At 49.8% G+C, this 26321-nt stretch overlaps 1 protein-coding gene across 2 annotated transcripts in view; it reads left to right on the forward strand.

Moving 5' to 3' along the window:
* OSBPL10 (oxysterol binding protein like 10) overlaps window positions 1-23906 on the forward strand; it is a 290264-nt gene extending 266358 nt beyond the window's left edge. For both annotated transcript variants that reach the window (XM_081246970.1, XM_081246971.1), the window contains 5 exons: window positions 3637-4114; window positions 13182-13368; window positions 16010-16192; window positions 19886-20039; window positions 22592-23906. In XM_081246970.1, the coding sequence (XP_081103096.1) occupies window positions 3637-4114; window positions 13182-13368; window positions 16010-16192; window positions 19886-20039; window positions 22592-22636 (1047 nt within the window). In that variant the 3' untranslated portion in view covers window positions 22637-23906. The remainder of the gene's footprint in view (window positions 1-3636; window positions 4115-13181; window positions 13369-16009; window positions 16193-19885; window positions 20040-22591) is intronic.
* Window positions 23907-26321: the final 2415 nt, after the last annotated feature.

Consider the following 26321-nt stretch of genomic DNA (forward strand, 5'->3'; position numbering starts at 1 on the left):
TCTCCCACTCTCTCCCTGCTTCTCTCTGTCCACCACACAGCAGGTACACATGCACATATATGTTTGTGTTTACTTTTTGATGAGCCATTTCAGAGTAGGTCGTAGACATGACACTTCTCCCTGACATCCATCGGTGCCTGGACCTCAGTGGGCCATCAGTGACCTAACAAGGTCATTCTCCTACACGACACATTTGTCACCCTGGGGAAATTTAACATGGCTCTGATACTGTTTCTTACACGCCCATAGTAAAATTTCCCCTCAGTTGTCCCAATAATGCTCTTTATAGCATTGATGAGCAAAAAGAGCCCTGTGGATGCTACGATGGGGGTGTGTGATGGGTACAGTGAAGGGGGTGGTGGATGCAGGAGGAGGTGTCAGAAAAGACCTCACGGAGGAGTTTACCTCCTATGAGCTGAGTAGCTGTTTCTCACTTAGATGAGGGCAGGAGGGAGGGCAGGAAAAGGAAACAGGAGTGAACTCGTGTGTGTGTGTGTGTGTGTGTGTGTGTGTGTGTGTGTGTGTACACGTACTTGTGAGGGGAGGGCTGGGGCAGAAAGTGAGGGATACCGTGAGACTGGAGGAGGTGGGGGCCAGGCTGGACTTTGTGTCTTATAGAGATTTTAGAAAGATGACTCCAGCTGTGGTGTGGAGAAGAAATAGTGGCGGGCGTGACAGCTGGAAGGCGGGTTAGGAAGCGTCAGCTGTACTTTTCCAGACAGGGGGCACCGTGAGTGTCCTTTCTTAGTTGCCGATGGTCTCTCTCCCGTCTGCACATTAATGACAGTCTTTGGGCTGGTGGATTGCCTTGTCATCCAGGAAGAGTAGAATGGACTAGAAGGTGGGGCTCTCGTCCCACCTTTTCCCCCCTGGGCTGCCTCCTGACTCCTGCATGTTAGGGACAGGAGAGGGGGTGGCCCAGCAGTCCCGGTTCTGACGTCCAGTGACCGCTCACCTCCCTCGTCCTCTGAGGGAAAGAAGATGCTCTCACTGGCCCGAAGCGGAGAATCGTGATGTGTCGGGTGATGGACCAAACTTGGGGGGCAGTTGGGAGCCCTGAGGCTCCCCACGCTCTCCTACACCTTCCCTGCCTTCTCCCCAGTCTGCCCCCTCACCTGTGAGACCAGGGGCTTGACCTGCAGCATCCTGAAGGGGCCTTCGGGCTCGGATGCTGAGCGAGTTGGGATTCTGCGTGGCGTTCTTTTTTCTATTTGTTTTGTTTGAATCCTTCAGCTTCTGAGTTCAGAAATGCTAAGTTAGGGGAAATGCCTTAAACTCTCGCCCCTTTCCAAAGTACCCCCATGAGAGCGTAAACATCCACGCGATTCTTTCCTTTTAATTTCAGTCTCCGGTGCAGCCCTGACCAGAGGTGGGATTGTTGTTCAGAGACGCCCCATCCCACCGGGTAGGGGAGGAGGAGCCCGGGTCTTGGGACCGTCTTCACGTGGAGCTCCTCAGTGTAACTCTGCCCCCCACCCCTGCCCTCCGTCAGATGGCCCTCTGCCTGGGAGGGAGCGCAGGAATGCAGTGTTTCTGGGAGGTCTGGAGATACGGACCTGTGGCTTCTTTTCTTTTTCAATTGATTTGGTCGCATTGGCGGGGGGTGGGGGTGGGGGTGGGGGTGGGGGGTGGGGGGTAGTTTCAAGGTTGCTGAAATCCACAGCCTCAACCTGCACAGCCTGGGTGGGGAGCATTCCTGGGGGGACCTTGAGTGGCTCTGTGGGGGGCAGGCATGGGAGACACAGCTGGGCCCCTGTGAGCCTCATGAGAAGGGCAGGCCTCACAGGGCACGGGGATGGCAGCTGAACTTGACCTGTTCCCACGCAGAGACGTAGGAGGTCATAGCAGTGGCGTCTGAAGGCGGTTCTGAGCCAGGATGCACTTTTCCCGGCCATCTCAGATCCTCAGGCTGCCAGATGCTCAAGTTTGTCAAGTTGTGGCTGAAAGAAACTTAGGAAATCTCCATTAATTTGCATAGTTGTGTTTTAAATAATGTTTCTTCTTCTAGTTTATTACAAGAGTAAAGCAGAAAGATACTCAGAAGGAATGTAGAAATCACTCACTTCTGTCTCCCAGAGAGACATGTTAAATGTGGAGTGTTGCTGTGATACTTGGGTTGTGTTACATGCTCATTTTACATCTGGCTGCTTTTCGACTTAGCGAGGGTGCATTGTCCTCTGACATAGTTTTCAAGTGGGACCGAAAAGCATTAGAAGGGGCACCAACCTCACCTCCCCAGCGGGCTGGGCTTCCCCCAGTTTCCTCTGAAATCTGTGTGCTTTGCTGCTCTCATGTCTACCTGTCTGTCTCATGGCCGCCTGTCTGTCGGGACACCTCACTTCCACGGTATCCCCATCTTTCCCTAGGAAAGGTCCCAGCTGAAGTGGGGGCCAGGTCACGGATATGTGTGTGGTGTTATCGGTTAGCAGTGCTTTCGTGGGAGTTGGGGCCTATGACGTGAGAGAGGACAGACTTGGCCATGTAGGGAGGAGTGTAAACCAGCTGCGTGACCTCGGTCAACCCCTGCCCTCACCCGGCTGTTCAAGCTTCAGAACCCCGTGACTGCCACCTCGAGAAGCAGAGAGAGAGACGCTCCAGGTCAACGCAAGCGTGTCTTGCAGCCGAGGGGTGGCACGGTAATACGTCATCAGGTCACTGAGGGGGTGACAGCATGTCAGGGATGGTGAGGGCTTCCCAGCTCCCCAGAAGCCATCATTTGCTCTAAGTGACCTAATCCTTGGGTTCTAGGCACTTGGGTTGTATGGTGCCTGAGGGACCACTTGGATCCACTTTGGACCAACGAGGAGTCCCTTCGCGCCTGACAGAGCATCCAAGTGCCTACCTGTCTTCAGTAATGGGGCCAATGACGCACCGAGGGGATGGCCCCTGTGCCAGTCCATTTACCAGAAGCTTCAGTATTAAGTACCAGCCTACTTCTTTGTAACTTCTGCTCATTTCTTCTGGCCCAGCCTAGGGGGCAGCCTCTACCCACGGCCCCTCTTCTCCGTGGCAGCCACTGTGGACACTGCCCGCTAGCTGGCCTTGCCTCCGGAGACATTTGTCGGGCCCTTTCCACATTCCTTCCCTGCCCTGATCCCGTGAGGGTTTATACGCTGCTCTTCCTACAGAGATCTCCAAACAGATGTTCTTAGTGGTGGGTCCTGCTCTACCTGGGCCCCCCTTTGATGCAGCACCAACGAGCCCCAGTATCCGTGTTTGTGGGAACACACTGAGCATCCCCCTTGGTTGTGCCTGATGGCAGGAAGAATACGAAAAAGCCCTTTGGAGCTATTTTCTTCACGTCTCTAAATGATGGGGTGTGAAAGAGGGTTGCCTGTTAGCAGGGCACTGGCCGTGGACGGAGGGACAGAGGCTGTTGTTTCAGCCCAGGAAAATGGCTCAGGGCAGTCTAATCCATGAAGCTGGGTTGGCGTTGATGCCACCGCTGCAGCCGCTTCCAATTCCTTGGATGTTCTTTGCTCTGATTTGTCACGTGTGCACAAATCAGAGGGACTGGTCCCTGGTGCCCGGCCTTAGGACCTCGCTTGACGGGGGTTGCAGCCTTGCTTTTTTCCTTTCCAGCTTTCTCCTGCACCCATAGGCCTTGCTGTCTGACTTTGTCTCCTCTGGCCGCAGGTGGTGCTTCCCACGTTCATTCTCGAGAAGCGGTCCTTGCTGGAGATGTACGCAGACTTCCTGGCACACCCAGACCTGCTGCTGGCTGTCACCGCAGGGGCCACGCCACAGGACAGGGTCATCGGCTTCGTGGAATATTACCTCACCGCCTTCCACGAGGGCCGCAAGGGCACCCTGGCCAAGAAACCCTACAACCCCATCATCGGCGAGACGTTCCACTGCTCCTGGGAGGTTCCCAAGGACAGGGTCAAGCCCAAGAGGACTGCCGCCCCTTCTCCCTCCGGCCATGAACACCCGATGGCCGACGACCCTTCCGAGAACTACAAAATGCGGTTCGTGGCCGAGCAGGTGTCCCACCACCCGCCCATCTCCTGCTTCTACTGTGAGTGCAAGGAGAAGAGGCTGTGCATCAACACTCACGTATGGACCAAAAGCAAGTTCATGGGCATGTCCGTGGGGGTCTCAATGATTGGGGAAGGTAAGCGAAATCGCTGGGTGGAGTTGGGCTCTGACCAAGGGACATTTGTGTACCTGATGGGCACTTGAGGTTTTGTGTGTGGAGGCCTTTGTTTTTATTTCGTTACGGAATTGGGACTAAGTGGGCGGCTTGGAAATATGGACGGGTTTTGCTATTTGGGAACCAGGTTCTGGTCATTTCCCAAAGCGGCCGAGGTGATGGGGTAAGCGGGATGCAGCTGTTTGCCTCTGAGGCTGCCCACCTGGATCTTCACCTGCTACTCGTGTGTGAGCCGCCTTACAGATCCTTTTCTTTCCAGCTCTGTATGAATATTAGAGTTGGCTTCAAATCTATGAAAACACATTTTTCTTCATTCTCACCAGTTTCTGGCTCACAAACAATGAAGATCATAGTGCTGCCTATTCAAAATCTGCTCATAAATAATTCCCAAGGCAAATCTCTGGAAGCTGGGCTTGCAGTTCTGAAGGGAAAACCCAGTATAATCAGACCACTCGTGGATCACACGTTTCTCTATTAGCAGATAGCTGTGAATGAAGGTTATTCATTGTATGAGGGAAACTATAATCATCCTTGTCAAATTCAGGAACCTGTGTTTGTGGTTCTTCAACTTCTTTTGTCATAAATCCCCGTGAGATTCTGGCTGTAGACTCTCAGGAAAAAGAAAAATCCAGCACAGAATTTGGCTTTCAGTTTCAGGGCATACACGGCTCCTTGGAAGCCCTTTCCAAACCCCAGGAGATGAGAACACCTTTCATTGACATAGCATGCTCTTACTGAGCGCCTACTGGTTGCCAGCCACTGTCTTGGGAGCCATGGGTACTTGAATGAGCAAAACAGACACAAGAATCTCTGTTCTCACAGAGCTCTCTCTTCTGCTGGGGAAATACAATTGTGTAGTGCTTTGGAAGTTGTTAAGTGCTATGGAAAAAAATTAAGGTGGGAAGGGACCTGGGAATAAAATAAAGGATCTAGGAATGGTGGGGAGAGAGCAGTGGGACTTTGGAATGGGTTGGGGTGGCAGCTGGGAAGACGTCACCGAGAAGGTGACAGTTGAGCAAAGACCCAGGGGGTGATGAAGGACCCAAGCAGGTGATGAAGGACAGGCTTTGTCGATTACCGGGGGAGTGTGTCTTGGTGGAGAGAACAAGGCCAGAGGCAGAGGGGCCAGAGGCAGGGGCATCCCTGCATGCCGATCTGAGACTGGAAGCCTATGTGGCTGGAGCCGGGAGAAGGGAGGTGGGAGGGAGAAGATGCCGTCGGAGAGGTGACTGAGTCCAGGTCACGTGGGGCCTCGGGGGGCCACTGGCAGGGGTGTTGGCCATCCCACTAAGTGAGCTGCCAAGTCTTTGCAGGCTTTGAACAGGAGAGTATTATGATCTGACTTTTGGTTTAGCAAGATTGTTCCAGCTGCTTGTTGAAACTAGACCATAAGAGGGGGAAGGCGACGCAAGGAGACCAGTTAGGAGATTATGATAATAATCCAGGCAAAAGGCAATAGTGGCTTGAACCAGGGCAGGAATGGTGCGGAGGTAACACAGGGTGGGAATCTGGATGAATTCTGAAGTGGAGAGATCAGATGTGGGGTATGAGTGAAAGGTGATGCCAAAGCTTTTTTTTTTTTTTTTTTTTAAAGATATTACATAATCATTGACGCTATTCCCTACATTGTGCGCTGCATACCCATGACTCATTTATTTTGCAACTGGAAGTATGTACCTCTTAATCTCACTCATCTATTTCTCTTCTCCCCTCTGGCAACCACCTGTTTGTTCTGTGAATCTATGACTCTGTTTCTGTTCTGTTCTGTTTGTTCATTCATTTTAGATTCCACCTATAAGTGAAATCGTACAGCATTTGTCTTTCTCCGACTTATTTCACTTAGCATAATACCTTCTAGGTCCATCCCTGTTGTCACAAATGGCAGAATTTCATTCATTTTTATGATTGAATAATATTTCATGGTATATTTATACCACAATTTCTTTATCCATTTGTCTGTTGATGGGCACTTAGATTGTTTCCATATCTTGGTTATTATAAATAAGGCTGCTATGAACATAGGGGTGCACATGTCCCTTTTAATTAGTGTTTTCGTTTTCTCTGGATAAATACCCAGAAGTGGAATTGCTGGATTGTATGGTGGTTCTATTTTTAGTTTTTTGGGAACCTGCATACTGTTTTCCATAGTGGCTGCAACAATTTACATCCTACCAACAGTGTAGGAGGGCTCCCTTTTCTCCACATCCTCGCCACCATTTGTTATCTGTGATCTTTTTGATGATGGCCATTCTGACAGGTGTGAGGTGATACATCATTGTGGTTTTGATTTGTATTTTCCCGATGATTCGTGACGTTGAGCATCTTTTCATGTGCCTCTTAGCCATCTGTATATCTGCTTTGGAAAAATGTCTATTCAGGTCCTCTGCCTATTTTTCAATCGGGCTGTCTGGTTTTTTTTGATGTTGAGTTGTGTGAGTTCTTTGTATATTTTGGATATTAACCCCTCATCGGACACATCTGGATTGGATGTGAGGTATGAGAGAAAGGTGACACCAGGCTTTTGACCTGAGCAACTAGAAGGATGGAATAGCCATTAACTAAGGTGGGGAAGACTGAAGAGGGGATTAGTTTGGAGAGAGAGCACAGGTTGTGTTGGGGTTTAGACGTTTGAGAGGGGGGCTTGAGCAAACAGTGTCTCTACAGGCCAGAGTTCTGGGTGAGGTCCCGGCTGAGGTTAAAGCTTGTCATGTAGAGCCTGGAGACTTGTATGTGTTGCGTGTCTGTGTCGCGTGAAGGGTCGGCCTCTGATGTTCGGGGCTCGGCGGCCCTGTTCCTTCCAGGCAGCCGGTAGGGGTTGCAGCCTTCATTCACTCTGCACAGCCCTGGACAGACTCTTAAGGCTGTGCGTGTGTGGGACACCACGTAACACCCTCTGCTGAGACCCTCGGCTGTAGCATCCCTGGAGCGGAGCTGGGATTTGCTGCCCTCACTTCTCCCTGCTGGAAGATTCTACCTAGAACTTCTCAGTGAAGAAAGCAGAAGGAAGATTCTGGAGAGAGACCGTGGAAGGCCCCTTCCTGGCCACCCCCCACCCCCATGTATTCCTGCTGTCGACAGGCCTGGAGAGGGTCAGGGGACCGTCTCTCATTCTTGTGAGGCTTTAAGTTTGTCTCAGTCCTTTCAGTAGCTACGTCCCCCTTTCTTTCATATTAATTAAATGTAAGCTCTGCAACACACAGTTTTTCTGATTTTTCACACAAAATGCTTCTAAGAATCCCCAGACTTCAAAGCCAAAGGTTCTGGTTCCTGTCCTCAGGGCTCCTTTGGGGGATGGGTTATGGGGAGGGCGGGTGGGGGAGGTGGGATGCTTTTCCTTCCTCACTCCATTCCCTGCACTGATCCAGCAACTTCCATGAATTTGTTGATAGGGCACGAAGTGACATTTTTTCCCCATCTTTCATTTTTTCTTTTCTTTTCTTTTCTTTTTCTTTTTTTTTTTTTTAACTTTTGGCTGCCGTGCGGCTCGTAGGATCTTAGTTTCCCAGCCAGGGATCAAACCCGCGCCCCCTGCATTGGAAGCGATGAGTCTTAACCACTGGACTGACAGGGAAGTCCCTCCAACCCTTCATTTTAAAGATTAGATGGGTCCACTTGAAATTTTGTATGTAAATACATGGGCTTACGTTTTAAATGATTGCCCTAAGGCTGTGGCCTATTTGGCTATAAAATGCCATTATCAAGTGCTTCGTTATGCCTTGAATTCCCCGAGGTTGTAGCTCAGGGACCTCCCCGGAATGGTCCCTCGGCTCTGACACTGAAAGTCCCTAAGCGTGACACTGTTGAGCCAACCCCGAGATGACATCCATCCGTGGATGGAATCAGAGGCACCTCTGCTTGGTACCCACCCTCACCGCTCGGGACACAGCTCATCCAGCTTCTCTTGAAACCCCTCCCCGCCAGAACTCCAGACCAGCGCCCAGTAAATGGCACAGCCTCTGAATTGGGTCTGTGGGGATGGGCAGGGACCCGTTTGTCCATGAATGCCAGCACTGTGGGCCCTGAAGACCAGCTCCCCGGAGTTGCTTTCCGTGATTCTGTGCTATCTTTCCAGAGTCAACGCCCTGTCGGAATATTTTGGTTCCTCAGAGTTATTTTAAATTTATCAGTTTGAAAATCTTAATGCTTGGCCTTATGTTTATTGATAAATCAATTTGTGGGATTTAAAGCAAAAATCTCCCAGCTTGAGGACTAGCTATGTCCTGGAAAGATGGATTATTCAGTGTTTTTCAGCTTCTCTCAGCAATTAGGCTAATTAAAAAGGAGCTTTCATTTGTGAGCCCGTTTGCAAGTCTAGTTTTAATATAGTCTTTTATTCATTATTAGGGACAGATTTTTGTATGCAATCTTGAAAAAAAGAGTCCTGGGAAGGCATAATTGCCGGTGATTTAATGAGTGAGCACACATTTATGGATTTTCAGAAAAGAGCCTGGGGGTGTGGTCTTGCCGGTGCTTTAAACCAGCCTTGCTCTTGGGCTCACTTTTCTGATTTCTGTGGACTTGCGGGAAGTTTCACCTTGGTTTGGAAGAGGTTTTTCTGAAGATGAGCGGGAGGAGGATGCCTCCCCACCCACTATGTGCATCCGCCATCAGCAGATTTTGTGATTTCTTCTTTGTTCCCAAGTGGAAGTACCACTGCTAAGAATTTACCTGCCAAGAGATGGGGGTGTGATCAGGATTCCAGCGGTGTAGCAGGCTGCGTGCCCTTAGCTGAGTTTCAGTGTTGCCTTTTTTACAGCCCTGTGAGGTGCGGGTACCGTTATCCCTGCATCACGGATGAGGCAGCTGAGGGGCAGAGAACTTAAGGTCACCAGGCTGGCGAGGGACGGAGGAGTTGGAATGATCCTCTGAGATCTCATCTAGGGCTTTTAAAAAATGGTGGCGTATGCTCCAGGTAAGCATGCTCTAAAGAAAATATCAGTGGTATGGTCCTACCTTACCAAGTTTATATTCATGAATGAGACCAGGAAGACTCAGCATGTGGCGCTCATGGCTGTCGCGTGGTCCTGGCCCGCGGAGAGAGGCCACCGCAGGATGTGCAAACGGGTGGGGGTCCCCAAAGTATGGCAGGTCAAAGCCTGGAAAGGTTGACAGCAGAGGGGGACATCGTAGACATCGGGGGTGGGGCAGTGCTGTCAGGGGACATTTGGGCCCCTGGGAGGACTTTACTGCCACATAGTCCATCAACATGGAGGGTGAGGATGGGGGACAGAGAGCTGCCTTCTCTGGGCCCTTGAAGGCAGGCGACAGAGGGACCGGCAGCCTCCTCCTCAGGGTCTCAGGGCCCCTCCCGCTGCCACAGGCCCTGAGGCTATGAGGATGCGGCTGACACTCAGGGAAATGCGGCTGGCACTCAGGGAACCGGAGGCTTGCCAGTAGAACTGGGGCGGGGTGGGGGTGGGGAGTCTGCTGGAGCCTCCCTCTTTCCAACTTCCACTTCCGGTTTCTCTTCACTGTTGGTGTCAGACCTGTTCGGCATGAACTTACCACCCGCTTCACTCTCTTCTTAGCAGCCTAATTCTAAGAAAGACACAAAGTACGCTTGGAAACAAAAAGTATACCAGGCCTGGCCATTCTTCTTCCAGGGTCCTGAGCACAGGCTGTAAGAAGCGACACATTGGTGTCGAATCCTCCTTGCAGACACAGGTCCACCCTTGTGCATCACAGGACGGGCCTCAGCGGTCACCTGGGGCAGCTCTGCCCCCTGAGCTGTGGGGAGGGATAAGTGACAGAGGGAGGGTGTTCCGTGGCCCAAGGCTTGGTTTTGGGGAAGATGGTGTAATTTCATTGAGAGCTCTGGCGAGTGGGGCGGTGGGGAGAAGTCAATGTGCTCTGATATTCAGTGTATTTGGTGTAGTGGAGCCGTGCTGTCTGTGCATTTATGTTACATGTATTCAATTCTCTTCCTGGTTAGGGAGAGAGATTTAAATGTTGCTGCGATCTCTGCCCCCCAGTCCTGCCCACGCGATTGTGAGTGACCTGAGTCTGCTTTTTCTTGGGGGGGGGGATCTTCTCTCCTGCCTGTGCCCATGTGTGAGCATCCCGCCTCCCTGGGGGAGGTCACAACTCCCAGATGCACATGGGCCCGTCACCTGGGGTTTCCACACCAGCCCCCTGTGTCTGTGGGTCAGCAGGTGTAACTTTGCTGGACTTACCTGGGGGTGAGGTTGCGGGTTCTGGACAAGCCTGGTTTGTTCCAAAAACTGTAGCTCATGGGCGATGCAAGGAGTTCTTAAGGGTAAATTGAGTGACTCCTGAGTACATCTTCATATTGACTTTGGAAACTCAGCATTCGTGATCCCTTTGTACCTTTAGTCCCCTCTCCTCAGACTCTCCTGGCGAGCTCCCCAGGGCTGAAAGGGACACACACACGTACATTGTCTCTCTGCTGGGCAGATTCTATCTCTGTTGATTGATTGATTTTTTAAAATTTATTTTAATTTTATTGAAGTGTAGCTGATTTACAGTGTTGTGTTAATTTCTGCTATACAACAAAGTGACTCAGTTATACGTATATGTGTGTGTGTGTGCGTGTGTGTGTAGGTATACATTCTTTTCCATTATGGTTTATTACAGGATGTTGAATATAGTTCCCCATGCTATACAGTAGGACCTTGTTGTTTATCCATCCTATATGTAATAGTTTGCATCTGCTAACCCCAAACTCCCTCTCCATTCCCTCCCCCTTGGCAACCACAAGTCTGTTCTCTATGTCTGTGAATCTGTTCCATAGATAAGTTCATTTGTGTCATATTTTGGATTCCACATATAAGTGATTTCATATGGTATTTGTCTTTGTCTGACTTACTTCACTTAGTATGATCATCTCTAGGTCCATCCATGTTGCTGCAAATGGCATTATTTCATTCTTTTTTAGTGCTGAGTAATCTAGCTCTGTTGATTGAGATGCTTATCTAGCCTCAGAGAGGAGTACCGACCAGTCAAATTACTTAACCCCTCTGAGTTTCCGTTTCCACCTCCTCATTTAAAAATGATAATAATTAATGCTGCGTTGAGTAGTTGTGAAGCTCACAGAAGACACTGCATGTGAAGCCCCTGGAAGTACTGGGTGGCCAGGAAGGGTCCCCCAGGGCACATGGAGCCCCCTCCTCGCTCTTTCCAGTGGAGGAACCAGAGGCCCAGGGAGGGGACATCATTGACACCTCCAGTCACATAGTTCCGGCCGAAGGACAGAACTGACCTTCCTGAGGCTCTTGCTGCACTTGACCATTGCAGGCCCAGAGTGGGCAGGAATAGAGCTGGGAGGGCTTTTCTACAGGGAGTGAAGCCCCAGTGCGGGGTGGGAGGCCGAGAAGGCCCCTCACACAGAGCAAACCTCAGCGAGCCAGGCGTGCTGGTTCCCAGGCCTCTGCCAGCCCAGAAGGTGCTGCCCTCAGTAGAGGGGGCCCTGTGGGTGCCCGACCGGAGAGGCCAGAGCAGGGGCTGGGTGTCAGTGGACCAGCTGTACAGCAGCCCCGGGAGATGGCGCCTGTCGGGGTAGTTCACGGCAGCCTTTGAGCACTTGTTCAAAACTGTGGCTCCTTTCCCTAGAAAAAGAGACAAGCCCATGTCATTTTGCATTGTTTCAAGAGGATCAGATCTCTCCAAGACTAGTTCTTGGCTCCCAGCCTGGAGAACCTCTGATCAAGGGGTGGGTGCCCCCGGGTGATGACAGCAGCTGTGCACTCTGCTTTGTAACTTCCTGAGAACCTTTGAGGTTGTCTCTGCTGCTCTCAGCATAAAGGTAGAGCTCCTTAACAGGCTTTTGCGAAGTTTAAAGACGAGGCCTGGCCCCTGTAGACCTGGGCAGCCTCCGTACCTATACCTACCACTTCCCTTTCTTCCCTGGGGCCCTTTTCTCAGACCCCCGTGCTCACCCGGCTCCTTCCCACCACAGGGCCTTTGCATATGCCTCCCCCTGCTTCTACTTTCCCTCCCCTCTTCCCCAATTCAACTCTTAGCCAGCTCGAGTGTCCCTTCCACCGGGAAGCCTCCCTTCCCAGCTCAGCTCCTGCTGCTGGAGGCCCCAGACACCTCCCCCTCCCACCCCATCACAGTCACAGTTTTGTGTTTGCGAGTGCTTCATGCACGCCCACCTTTCTCTTTGGCTCCTTGAGGGCAGAGAGCGGGTCTGTCTTGCTCACCATGTGTTCTCAGCATCTCTCACGCAGTAGACATGCAGCGAATAGATAAATGGCACGTGGGTGGCCGGCCTTTGCGGAGGTGGGAGGCGTGACGTCTGTTGCAGGAGCGTGTTTGGTTTCTCATCTTTGCGTCTTCTGGTCCCCAGTGATGCCCAAAGCTCAGCTTCTCTGTGCACTGGTACTGAATCGAATCTCGGAGACATAGTTTTGGGTGAAGTAGAAAAGGATAGCTTTATTGCTTTGCCAGGCAAAGGGGGACACAGTGGGCTCCTGCCCTCGAAAACTGTGTGTCCCAACTGGGGAGAATTTGATGAGGAGTTTTATAGCAATGGTTCAAGGGTGGGGTTGCTGACAAGATTAGGGTGTGTGCAGGGTCTCCTGTGCTATTAGGTCTCCTAATCTTTTTTTTTTTTGCGTCATGCGGGCCTCTCACTGCTGTGGCCTCTCCCGTTGCAGAGCACAGGCTCGGGACGCGCAGGCTCAGCGGCCATGGCTCACGGGCCCAGCCGCTCTGCGGCATGTGGGATCTTCCCGGACCGGGGCACGGACCCGCGTCCCCTGCATCGGCAGGCGACCCTCAACCACTGCGCCACCAGGGAAGCCCACCAGGGAAGCCCACGTCTCCTAATCTTGATGAGCTTCTCCAGTCCCTTTAATCTTTTGCCTCAGGTGGTTTCTTGGCTGCTCCTCCCTTGATTAGCAACTGTTGCAATCTGCCCTTTGGACCTCAGGGAAGGTCATGGAGACTACAAGAAACGGAAGACAAAAAGGCCTCGGTGCCCGGGAGCCCCTCAGGGTCCTCCTCGGTTTCACCAGCTGTGCTTTCCTCGTGTCCGAGCCTAACCCTTCCCTCCTGTCTTCCTCAGGTGTGCTGCGGCTCCTGGAGCATGGGGAGGAGTATGTGTTCACCCTGCCCAGTGCCTACGCCCGGTCCATCCTCACCATCCCTTGGGTGGAGCTCGGAGGAAAAGTCAGCATCACCTGCGCCAAGACCGGGTACTCAGCGACAGTGATCTTCCACACAAAGCCTTTCTACGGGGGGAAGGTCCACAGGTAGGAGGGGCTAGGGAGACTCCGTCTCTGTGCGATCACGATGCCCCAGGTTTCTTGTCTGCATCAGAAGACTGGGTTCCAGCCGTGGGATGAGTTGAAAAATCAAGATCAAGTTAACAGATCTGTTTCAGATGACATGTCTCACTGGGCAGCGTCTTGAACCCTCCCCAGTCTGACGATGTGTGGGTGGAACATGCCCCAGAGAACAAAGGGCTTCTGGCTTTATCATAACCTCTCGCTTCCGAGGCCCGAGGCCTGACCTGCACTGATGCAGTTGTTCTGTGAGCTCCATGCAACATCCCGAATCCTGCATCTATGAGAGCAGGACCGTTTCTCTCCTTTTGGAAGCTGGGAAGCAGTCCTAAGAAACAGAAGGAGAGGCCCGCTGTTTGAGGGGAGCATCACCTCGTTTTTATGGCTCCAATTATAAATTTCCCCCTTTGGAGCAGATCGCTGGATAATAAGCAAGCCCCCATCTTTGACCTTTTTCTTGGAAAGTTTTTCTGGATGGCGTTCACGTGGGGTGCTGGAGTGTCCTCTGGAAAGTAGGCACCTTCAGTGGCCATTTTGGAGCCAAACATACCAGCCCCCAAGAGCTGATTATGCACGTTTCTCCCCAGCTCCGCGGCCCCTCATGCCCCAGTGGTAGCTTGAGATCCGCTGTGGGTGGGGCAGCACAGAAACTGGCAAAAGCTGTAAACCAGGCATTTTCCCTCCTGGCGAGCCCGTTGTTAAAGCGTTACCAGCACAGCACGGATACCCTTCCGCTGTGTGCCGCTGGGAGGATTCCTGATGCCGCCTGGGCTCCCGGAGGTGTTCAGGCTCAGGGAGAAAAATTCCAGACCTGGGTTTGAAAACACCAAATTCATCCCAAGCTTGGCCATCAGAAAAAGAGGCCCCGGGCTTCTCCACCTCCCGTTTCTGCTGTGTTACTCTGCCTACAGCGGGCTCCTGGGGAGAGGGAGGTGAGCTCTGCCTTCACCCAGAGCTGAGACCGGGAGCCCCCGGGCCGGGTGGTTGAGGCAAAGGGCCACACATCGCCACCAGGGGCCCTTGTGAAGCCAGGCTGGAGGGGTTCGACCTTGTTTAGTGATCGAAAAGTTCCCCCTAGACTCTCACACTCTTTTGGTGGTTGAAATGTACACTATTAGTTGCTATTTGAGGGAGGAGAAGGGTATATATATATATATATATATATATATATATATATATAAATATAAATTTTATATACATTTTTTATTGGAGTATAATTGCTTTACAATCTTGTGTTAGTTTCTGCTGTACAGTGAAGTGAATCAGCTATATGTATACATATATCCCCTCCCTCTTGGACCTCCCTCCCCCTCCCCTCCCCCCTCCCACCCATCTAGGCCATCGCAGCACTGTGCTGAGCTCCCTGTGCTATATAGCAGCTTCCCACTATCTATTTTACACATGTTGTAGTGTATTTCTGTCAAACCTAATTTCCCAATTCGTCCCACCCTCCCCTTCGCCCCCCGCATCCCGTGTCCACACATCCGTTCCCTATGTCTGCCTTTCTATTCCTGCCCTGCAAATAGGTTCATCTGTACCATTTTTCTAGATCCCACATATATGCGTTAATATACGATATTTGTTCTTCTCTTTCTGACTTACTTCACTCGGTATGACAGTCTCTGGGTCCATCCACGTCTCTACAAGTGACCCAATTTCATTTCTTTTTATGGTTAATATTCATTGTATATATGTGCCACATCTTCTTTATCCATTCATCTGTCGATGGACACTTAGGTTGCTTCCATGCCCTGGCTATTGTAAATAGTGCTGCAGTGAACATTGGGGTACATGTGTCTTTTTTAATTATGGTTTTCTCAGGGTATATGCCCAGTAGTGGGATGGCTGGGTCATATGGTAGTTAGTTCTACTTTAAATGACACAATAGACCAGATAGACTTAATTGATATTTATATTTTGTTTTTACTGAGTTTTGTGATTTCCACCCCAATAATAACATGTTATAAAACCTTGGTGTTTTTATCAAAACTAAGAAATTGATGAAATTCAACTAAACAAATCACAGTATATAGTGTAAAACATGTATAATTTTCAACCGCCTATCTAATTTATTGTCAAAAATCAGTAAAACAATATTAATTGAAAAAAACTAAGAAATTGCGGGGATAAATTAGGACTTTGGGATGGACATATACACACTACTATATATAAAATAGGTAAACAACAAGGACCTACTGTATAGCACAGGGAACTATGTTCAATACCTTGTGATAACCTATAAGGGAAAAGAATCTGAAAAAGTATATGTGTATGTGTGTGTGTGTGTGTAACTGAATCACTTTGCTGTATATTTGAAACTAACACAACATTGTAAATTAACTATACTTCAACTGAAAAAAAACTAAGAAATTAACATTGCTGCATTCCTATGAACTGATCTACAGACTTTATTCAGATCCTATCTGTTTTCCCACTGATGCTTTTTTCTGCTCAAGGATATTAGATCACATCTTAAGAGCTAGTCTTTGAGCAAAAGAGCAAGAAGAACCCCATAAAAAAAATCTCTACATGTGAGGATGCCTTTTGAAGTCGGTCTCTGTTCTAATAATCTTGCAAAGCATGTTTATTCGATGCTTCATTAATTCAGGGTCACAGCAGAAGTGAAGCACAACCCGACCAACACCATTGTGTGCAAAGCCCACGGGGAGTGGAATGGGACCCTAGAGTTCACCTACAACAACGGGGAGACCAAGGTCATTGACACGACCATGCTGCCAGTGTACCCCAAGAAGATCCGACCCCTGGAGAAGCAGGGCCCCATGGAGTCCAGGTGGGGACCAGGCCATGTGTTCCTCTCCAAGCTTTGTTGTCCTCAGCACTTAACCCAAGGGGCAGAGAGGAAGCCCAATGCAAAGGGGCCAGGAATCGCATTCTAATTCCTTTGGAAACTTGAATTGTCCTCTGTATGTCACTTAGGTGTAGATCCTTTGTTTAGTTGCTCTGCAGTCATGGGGTGGAGTGTGAAGACAGCCCGCCCAGACTTTAACGCCTGTCCTAAAAGAGTTTGTCAACTCTGTGGGTCTGTTACTTAATTGCAAAGCTAAATACAGAGAGATGCTAGTAATCAAAGAACTGTGCAGCAAAGCAATGAGATACTTTGTTTTTTCTTACCAGATTAGCAACATAATTCAAAAAAATTCAGTGCCTGCAAGGCTGTGATAAAATTAACACTCTATGCCCTGTGCTTCCGGTAGGAAGGTGTGCAGGTTAGCTGTTTGGATCAGTAGCTTTAAATTTGTGAGTTCACCTCTTGTAGTCCATTTCTGGGAATCTCATGTAAGGGAAAATTCTTCAATTCACAAAAGGTTTTTTTTTTTTTTTTTTTTTTTTTGCGGTACGAGGGCCTCTCACTGCTGTGGCCTCTCGCGTTGTGGAGCACAGGCTCTGGACGCGCAGGCTCAGCGGCCATGGCTCACGGGCCCAGCCACTCCACGGCATGTGGGATCTTCCCGGACCGGGGCACGAACCCGTGTCCCCTGCATCGGCAGGCGGACTCTCAACCACTGCACCACCAGTGAAGCCCCACAAAAGGTTTTAAATATGAAATTTGGGTATTTAAAAAAAAAAAGCTAAAAGATAAACAAAAGGAAGAAAAAGAAACCATCTAACCGTGCAACAACTAGAAAACAGTTAAGTGAATTATGGAGAATTCACTCTATCATATGAATATCCCGCAAGCCACTTAAAGTGATGTTTATGCAGGTACAGAAGCAGAATCTTCTGGAACTATGCCATTTTAATTTTTTAATCCAGGAGGTCAGCCAGCTATGGCCCATGGGCCAGATCCCATCTCTGGCTGATTTTTGTAAAATTTTACAGGAACACAGAGGCGTCCTTTTGTTTGTATCTTGTTTGTGGCTGCCCTCTGGCTACAATAGCAGTGAAACAGTTGCGACTGAGACCAAATGCCTGCAGAGCCTAAAACGTTTCCTCTCTGGCCCTTTACAGAGAACGTTTGCTGGCCCCCGCTCTCATCTAAAAGCATGCTGATCTGTAGAAAGAGGATATAGGGTTAAAGTGAAATTACAGATGATTCTCTGAAAGGGTTTGCCATTACAAGAAGAGTTTGTAATGAAATTGGAAAGGTGCTTTTTATGTGGAAACAAAGCAGGGATACCAGTGTGTATAAATTATACATTATCACCGAGTTTAATAGAAAGAGGGCTGCAGTGTCCTGGAAACTTGGCTTTGTGGTCGGATTAGTCCACTCGTTCTTGTTGATCAGAGTGTAACCTTCTCTGAGTCCAAATGGAGGGCGTGAACCCAGCCCTTTGGGCTGTGACAGGAAGGAATCCCTCCCCTGGCCTCTGACGACACCTCCCCAGAACCAGGGGCCCTGTGGTTGCTGTCACGGCACCGCTTGTTTCTGGTATGGCTGTTGAGAACAAAACTATGATTCCTGTGAGCTGTTCTTCCAAGACTGTTGAGTAGCTTAGCTGCTCCTCATTAAGCCTTGCTGGGAGTGGGATGGATAGAGGATGGAGTCTGGAACCAGACAGAGGGGCATATCGCCTCTTCTTGTCTCGCATACGTGGACTTCACTGGAACCTGGACCTGGGCTATTGACAAACCCAGCAGCCCACCTTGTTCCCTGAGGCGGGAATGGCCTTGAGGTGTAGGGCCTGCCACTCAGAGCACCTGAGCCTAGTCACCTGTGCCAGGCCTCACCTGAGGAGGTGAAGGAGGGCCCACCTAGTGGTCTCAGCCCCACAGTGGCCCGGCCCCCACCAGCCCCTGTGCAGGGGAACCCCTGCCCCATTAAGGGGAGAGTGAAGCTGCTCTTACATCGGCCCACTGCTGTCAATGTGCTCGCGATGCTCAGAGCCTGGCCGGCGCAGGCATCCTGCTCGGGCTGGAGCCTTCCACGCAGCAATGCTGGCCACACCCGGCCTAGCCACCACCTGGCCCTTGGCCACCGGGACCTCCGCTTCTAGCAAAGGCTCCCCTGGGCTTCCTTTTTGCTTTTCTTGCCGACTTGCCCCCACCCTCTCCGCCCTGAAGGCTTTTCTGCTTTTCCCTTTGTCCTGAAGTTCAGAGCCTTCTGAAGCAGAGCCCCTCCAGGGGGCTCTTGGTTGGACCCTGTGGGTGTCTGGGCAGAGCCCTTGACCTGTGGGCCGGTTCTTTGCTCACCACCCCATCTGCAGTCCCTGGCGCCCTCTACCCTCTAAATTTGGGGCCACTATTTTATGATGGGCCTTATCAGGGGAGGTCCTGCCCTGAGAGCACCCCAACCCTGGATGCCCGGGCACCCAGTCCTTCCCTCAGCGCCGGGTGTGTGTTGAGGGTTCAGGTGATGGCAAAGACTGATTTGACCCGGCACCCAGCCCTCCCTGTCTCCTTCCCCACCTTCCTTTCCTGTTTTAGGCCATCTTTTCCCCCTCTTAAGTCAGCTATCAGGGCACGGTAGAAAGAGCAAGCGCTGTGAGGCTGGTAGGACCTGGCTTTCTCCCACCTTCCAGAGGTTTCTCCTGTGTAAGTTAGGAGCCAGGGTGCCACTGTACCCTCTGCATGGTGGGGTGCTGGGCGGCGGTGGGCAGGCTGGCCTTGCAGCCAGAGCCCGGGCCCCATCGGTTCCTGGGCTCGGGTCCCACAGGAGGGCTGCTGTCCTGGATGCACTGGCCACTCCCCTGCGGGCTCCTGGCCCAGGATCTAACGGGGAGCGTCTGCTCGGCCCCAGCTGCAGAGACATCATGTCCCCAAAGCCGGGGATGGGGGTAGGGGTGCTGGTGATCGCTGCGGAGAAGTCCGCTGGTTCCCTCGTGCGGAATCCCGACTGGTCCTGATGTGCTGAAGTGAGGAAGTGTCCCCCCTTCACCTCAGTGCTGGTCCTCCCCCTCCAGCACAGAGTGGGACTGGAGGGGGCACCCCGGCTTCCTGAGGAGGGAAGCTGCCACCTTCTCCAGTGAACGAAGGAGTGAGTGAATGAATGAGTGTGTCTAACTTTGCGTGTGGACACGGGGAGGTGACGGATCCCCCAGTGTCTGTAACTCCTAATACGGGGCTCCCGGTGGGAGAGCAGCCACTGTTCACATCCATCCGCTTGCTGACCTCGGGCAGGTCACTTCACTTTATGTGGATCTGTTTTTCTCCCCTTTACAATGGGGTGATAGAATCACATCTATATCCTTGGGGTGTTGTGTTGATGAGATGAGTTAGTCCATATGTAAAATGTTTAGGAATGTGGTGAATGCCCCGTGGCAGGGTCTGCTGTAGATTTTGTCTGTAGGAGCAGTTTGATTGCTCCAGTCTTCCCTAGATTGGTCTAGACGCTCAGAGCCCGGAGGCGAGAGGGGATTCAGATCTGGGTGCAGGTGGGGCCCTGGGCCTGTGGAGTGAGCTGCTCACCCCCTCCCGCCCTGCAGCCCAGCATCCTTGGCTCAGGCCCTTCCTTGCCCAGGACCGCAGGCCTCAGGCTGCTGGCCCTGCCTGACGGTTTGCTGTCCCCAATGACCCCCGCTCCCAGGAACCTCTGGCAGGAGGTGACCCGATGCTTGCGGCTGGGGGACATCGACGCCGCCACCGAGCAAAAGCGGCGGCTGGAGGAGAAGCAGCGCGCGGAGGAGCGGAAGCGGGAGAACCTCCGCACGCCCTGGCGGCCCAAGTACTTCATCCAGGAGGTGACCCTACCGGGCGTCCTGGGCGGGGAGGACGGGCTGTCCCCTATCGCGGCCGCCGGACGGGCAGGGGGCGCCTGGGAGATCTGGGCATGGTGGCCATGGCTCCCCCATCAGGGAGGCGCACCCGCCCGCGGGGAGGCACGGAGTGGGGCTGCGGCTCTGGAGGCGTCCTGCTTCACAAAGACCACAGCCCTGCTGCTCTGCCTTCAGTAGCAGATTGGTCGGGAAGCCCCTCCCAGCCCAGCTCCACACCTGGGTGGGTTGGAACCTTCTCCATGACAGCACCCTTTCAGAGCTTTGCCTCCCAGGGGCCCAATGGGGGATGGACGTGCCGGGGAGGCCCGCGGGGGTCCGCCTTCCCGCGCTGCTGATGGAAGTGGTGTTGGAAGGGGACCCCCCCACGCCCCTCAACCCCCGACTGCCCACCGGGTGCTGGGCAAGGCGCCCTGTGCCCAGTTGTTTGTGGCACAGCCGGGCAGCATTCTGAGAACAGAATTGGAAATGACAAAGGTGTAGGAGCCACAATTTTTTTTTTTTTTTTTTGTGGTACGCAGGCCTCTCACTGTTGTGGTCTCTCCCGTTGCGGAGCACAGGCTCCGGATGCGCAGGCTCAGCGGCCATGGCTCACGGGGCCAGCCGCTCCGCGGTATGTGGGATCTTCCCGGACCGGGGCACGAACCCGCGTCCCCTGCATCGGCAGTCAGACTCTCAACCACTGTGCCACCAGGGAAGCCTGGTGCCACAATTTTTAAGGCAGGCTGGTCAGGAGCCTGGCAGCATCGATGAGAGAAACAGGCCGGTGAGGGCGGGGCGAAACAGGCCGGTGAGGGCGGGGCAGACCCAGCGTCCGTATCTAAAAGGGTGGATGCCACTGACCTCCAGGCCGTCACAGGCTGATGGCCCAGTTCTTCAAGAGAAGCCAGAAATCAGAATTTTTATGAGATCTGATATTCACCTGGTGTCAAGGAATTTTTAAAAATTTAAACGCTGAGGGCCAATTGAAATCTGTCTGGGCTTTCCTTGCCTAGGCACTGCTGGTGTCTGACTTCTGCTCCTTGGAAGGATGGCTCCATGGAGCTGGAGGTCTGTGGGGAGAGTTAGTGACCTGGAGGTGGGCTTCTGGTCTGAAGCAGGAAGCAGCCACGTGTCTCCTAGAGGCGGGAACTAGGGCCGTGGGCTGAGCACAGATGTCAAGGTCAGATGCTGGTTCAGACGGGAAGTCTGCTTGGGGAGACTCTGAGTGTATCCCTGTCTGGAGGCCTTGCCCAGGGGAGGTGACTCTATTAGTCAGGGTTCTTCAGAGAAACAGCACAGAACCAACAGAAGATAGAAATTTAAATAGATTTATTATGAGATTGTGGAGGCTGAAAAGCCATGGGATCTGTGGTTTGCAAGGTGGAACCGCAGGAAAGCCAGTGGTAGGATTCAGTCCAAAGGCCTGAGACCCAGGGGAGCCGATAGTGTGAATCCCAGCCGAGGGCAGAAGTCAGGATGAGGTGTCAGCTCCACAGTGAGGCAGGAAAGAAAGGGCCGATTCCTGCTTCCTCCACCTTTTGTTCCATTCAGGCCCTGGGCAGATTGCATGATGCCCACCCTCATGGGGGTGGGATATCTACATTACTCCACCCACCAATTCAAATGCTACCCTCATCTGGAAACACCGCCCCCTCCCCTGGGCTCAGAAACAATGTTTAATCCGGGGCCAGTCAACACATAAAATTAACCATCACAGAATCCCCCAAGGATCCTTCTGCTGGATCTGGTCTCTCTGAGACAACTAGGTTGCCTGGCTTCTGTGGAAAGTTGCACATTAAAAAGTAAAATGACAACAACCAAAAAACATCGTTTTCCTCCCATAGGTTGTAAGAAAAGCCAGTCTGTTTATAACAGGAGGCTTGAGGATATTTAAAGAACACAAATCATCCCAGCACCAGCATGATTACCATTCAGTACATCCCTCTAGTCTGGCACCAGATTGCGTACCATTTTGATTCTTGCCTTTTTCTCCCTGGTATTTGACTGGTGTCCTCTCCTGTGTGTGCTGACGTCTTTTGACTGCTGCCTTGCGTGCGCCCTTTGTTAGGCACTCCCCTCCAGGATGGTGGGTGGTAAAAATCACTGGTTTGGGCCGATTCCTCCTATTCAGGCCCTTGTCTTTTCCCTCTTTGTCCAACTACCCTCCTTTTTCTCCTGTCCCCCTGTTTCAAAGGCCTTTTTTTTTTGGCCAACTAATCTTCCTTGATGTAAACCAACAAAGCCCTCCCCTCGTCACTTTGGTCATTTTGTGGGGTTTCCTCCCAAAATGCCAGACACGAAGATCCCGTGGGCTCTAAACAGCAGCCGGGCTGAGGAGGGGTGGTGAGACCACCAGCATGGCTTGGCTGTGAGACATCAGGAGAGGCCGGCACACAGGTTGGTGGTCCTGAACAGATAGATGGTAACCAGCACTGCATGGTACTGTGTGGAACTAGCGCAGCAGGGGATACCCCTGCTTCTCCCCTTGCCTCGCCGACAGGTCTCCATGTAATGATGTGTCCTCCTCTCTCTTGCAGGGTGACGGCTGGGTATACTTCAATCCACTTTGGAAGGCACACTAATGGGTGGAGATGCAGAGCTTTCAGAAATGGTCCTGTTTTTGTAGGAATTAAAGTGGTACAGTATCAAGGTTCTGCTGGTATTCCCTGAGACCTCTTGATAGCATTCAAGACATGGTACCTGAGAGAGAAATTACGTACTGTGAAGAATGCACCCCCAGACTCTACTATGGGATTGAATTTACTCAAGAGCCATTTGGGGCATGCGTGTGCACACACGTCTGTGTGCAAGCTCTCGGCACACTGTATGTTCACACGCATGCGCTGTGTCTGCTGGATATTATTACACATGTAAATAGTGCACTTACCAATACTGAAGTGGGTAATTATGAGCTCCTTTTTATCAATGAGGTTTGGAGTTTTCTACTTTTCACTTTGCCAAATACTTTTGCACTCACAAAGTATTCTCCAACTGACAACTCCTGTCCAAACAAGGGTGAACTGGCGTGGCCCTACTGCTGTGCGTCTGGTAGGAGGTGGCTGTCATTTCAGAATTATCGCTGTGCTTCCCACTCCCCTCCCAAGTCAACGTTTGTTTGTCCATATGCAAGACAGATCAACTGCCATTTCCTGCTGGATGGGGAGCGGGCAGGAAGCTGTTAATAAAGGTTTATGCCAGAGTCTTCCAGGATGGAGCACCCCTGGGAGAGCCTAGAGCCAGGCCTACCTTGGAATATTCCTCCCATCTCCTTGCCCCAGAAGCTTTCTGATAATTTCTCATGCTCAAAGCTCTAGTCATACAATTTTCAGAAGCTGCTTCTTTCATGGTAGAAAACAAGTCATATGGAGACTGCAATACTTTTATCTTGAAAAAAGGGCTTTAGAAATGAAATACACGCATGCATATACACACATGCACCACCACAGCCTCAATCTTATATTTCGTTTGGGGAAAGATAAAAGAATATCCTGTGGATTTTTTTTGAAGTGCACCTCTTGTTTGACCCGAATTCTGCAAGGAAACCACTGTGATTAAAACATCCATAAAGCCTGCATAAGTGTTTCATGGTTTCAGTTCAATTTCAGTCTTCAGCCTTTACAAATGAGGTCAAGACATGACCAGAATATAAAGCAAGGAGAAAATGAAGTATTTGATCTTTGCTCAATGCTTAATTTATTTTTTACTGTGCCACTCTAATGAGAATATTTATACAATCCAGTAGCATGAATGCTTCTCTGTAGTAATACTAATTTTGTGCCTTTTGTCTGCTTTCTTAAGACCAATTGTTCACACTTTGTAGATATTAGACAAATATATTTCGATTAAATACTATACTTATCTGTGTGTCTGTATTTTATTTTTAGGGATTCCGAAGTTCTGTTGGAATTGGTGGCTCTGAATGAACTCAAATTTTATTGATTAGTGTTAATTTGATGTGAACAGCAGTCATATTTTCATCAAAACATCATGTATGGATATTTTGTGACAAGGTCATAAGGTCACATCTAGTGAATAGTCTTGTTTTGAGAGTCATAAGGTCACATCTAGTGAATAGTCTTGTTTTGAGAGAAGTGACTTACCAGGCAAAACCATAATGTAAGTTTGTTCCACTCCATCGTCTTAAAACATCCGGGAGAGTAAAGTGTTTGGAACTATTTTATTTCTGAGAGGGAAAGTGGAATAGACGCTACTTTGAGAAGAAAATCCTCAGTGAGAAGACCGAAAAGTAATCACTGTGGTGTTTTTAGATTTTCCAGTCTTATACCAGAGTATAAACCATCTGGGTAGTAAAAAATGGAGAAGGGTCACTTTTTTTTTGGGGGGGGGGTTCATCTTGCCTTTTTAAAAATTGTGAAATATCTTATAAAAAAGATGTACATGAAACATAATACTGTTCCAAGAATAATTATAAACACCCATGTACCCACTGCTTAGGGAAAGAAACCTGTTTGTTCATTACCTTAAAAGCCACCTTTGTGCCCCGAGAAAATTGTGCCCCTACAAAATTCTGCTCCTGGACCTCAGAGGTAACACTGTCTTGACTCCTGGAGTAATCATCCTCTTGGCTTTTTTTTTTTTTAATTTTTATTTTATTTTTTTACACAGCAGGTTCTTATTAGTTATCCATTTTATACATATTAGTGTATATATGTCAATCCCAATCTCCCAATTCACCACACACACACACACACACACACCTGCCAGTATCCCCCCTTGGGGTCCATACATTTGTTCTCTACATCTGTGTCTCTATTTCTGCCCTGCAAACTGGTTCAACTGTACCATTTTTCTAGGTTCCACATATATGCATTAATATACGATATTTGTTTTTCTCTTTCTAACTTACTTCAGTCTGTATGACAGTCTCTAGGTCCATCCACGTCTCTACAAATGACCCAATTTCATTCCTTTTTATGGCTGAGTAATATTCCATTGTATATTTGTACCACATCTTCTTTATCCATTTGTCTGTTGATGGGCATTTAGGTTGCTTCCATGACCTAGCTATTGTAAACAGTGCTGCAATGAACATTGGGGTACATGTGTCTTTTTGAATTATGGTCTTCTCAGGGTATACGCCCAGTAGTGGGATTGCTGGGTTGTATGGTAGTTCTATTTTTAGTTTTTAAGAAACCTCCATACTGTTCTCCATAGTGGCTGTATCAATTTACATTCCCTCCAACAGTGCAAGAGGGTTCCTTTTTCTCCACACCCTCTCCTTTGTTGTTTGTAGATTTTCTGATGATGCCCATTCTAACTGGTGTGAGGTGATACCTCATTGAACTTTTGATTTGCATTTCTCTAATAATTAGTGATGTTGAGCAGCTTTTCATGTGCTTCTTGGCCATCTGTATGTCTTCTTTGGAGAAATGTCTATTTAGGTCTTCTGCCCATTTTTGGATTGGGTTGTTTGTTTTTTTAATATTGAGCTGCATGAGCTGTTTATACATTTTGGAGATTAATCCATTATCCGTTGATTCGTTTGCAAATATTTTTTCCCATTCTGAGGGTTGTCTTTTCGTCTTGTTTGAGGTTTCCTTTGCTTTGCAAAAGCTTTTAAGTTTCAATAGGTCCCATTTGTTTATTTTTGTTTTTATTTCCATTACTCTAGGAGGTGGATCAAAAAAGATCTTGCTGTGATTTATGTCAGAGAGTGTTCTTCCTATGTTTTCCTCTAAGAGGAATATATATATATACACACACACACACACACACACACACACACACACACATTTTGTTTACCTGTCAATGAACATTTGGGTGGTTTCCATCTTTTGGCTACTGTGAATAATGCAATGCGCATGGGAGTGCAAGTATCTCTGAGTCCTTTTAATTCTTTCAGGGGTGTGTGTGTGTGTGTGTGTGTATAGTGTTGTATCATATGAAAATTCCACGTTTAATTTTTTGAGGACCTGCCATACTGTTTTCTACAGTGAGTACACCATTTGGCAATCCCACCAGCAATGCACAAGGGTTTGATTTCCTCCATATCCTCCCCAACACTTGTTATTTTCTCTTTTTTGTTTGTTTTTACAACAATCATCCTAATGGGTGTGAAAGCTATCTCATTGTGGCTTTAATTTGCATTCCTCTAATGATTAGTGATGTGTTTATTGGCCATTTGTAGATCTTCTTTGGAGAAATGTCGATTCAAGTCCTTTGCACATTTTCTGATTGGGTTGCTTTATGTGTTGAGTTGTAGGAGTTCCATATATATATATGATTTGCAGATTATTTTCTCCAGTT

Source organism: Mesoplodon bidens (genome assembly GCF_964165515.1).
Source record: "Mesoplodon bidens genome assembly, chromosome: 10".
In the NCBI taxonomy this organism is placed as follows: Eukaryota; Metazoa; Chordata; class Mammalia; order Artiodactyla; family Ziphiidae; genus Mesoplodon; species Mesoplodon bidens.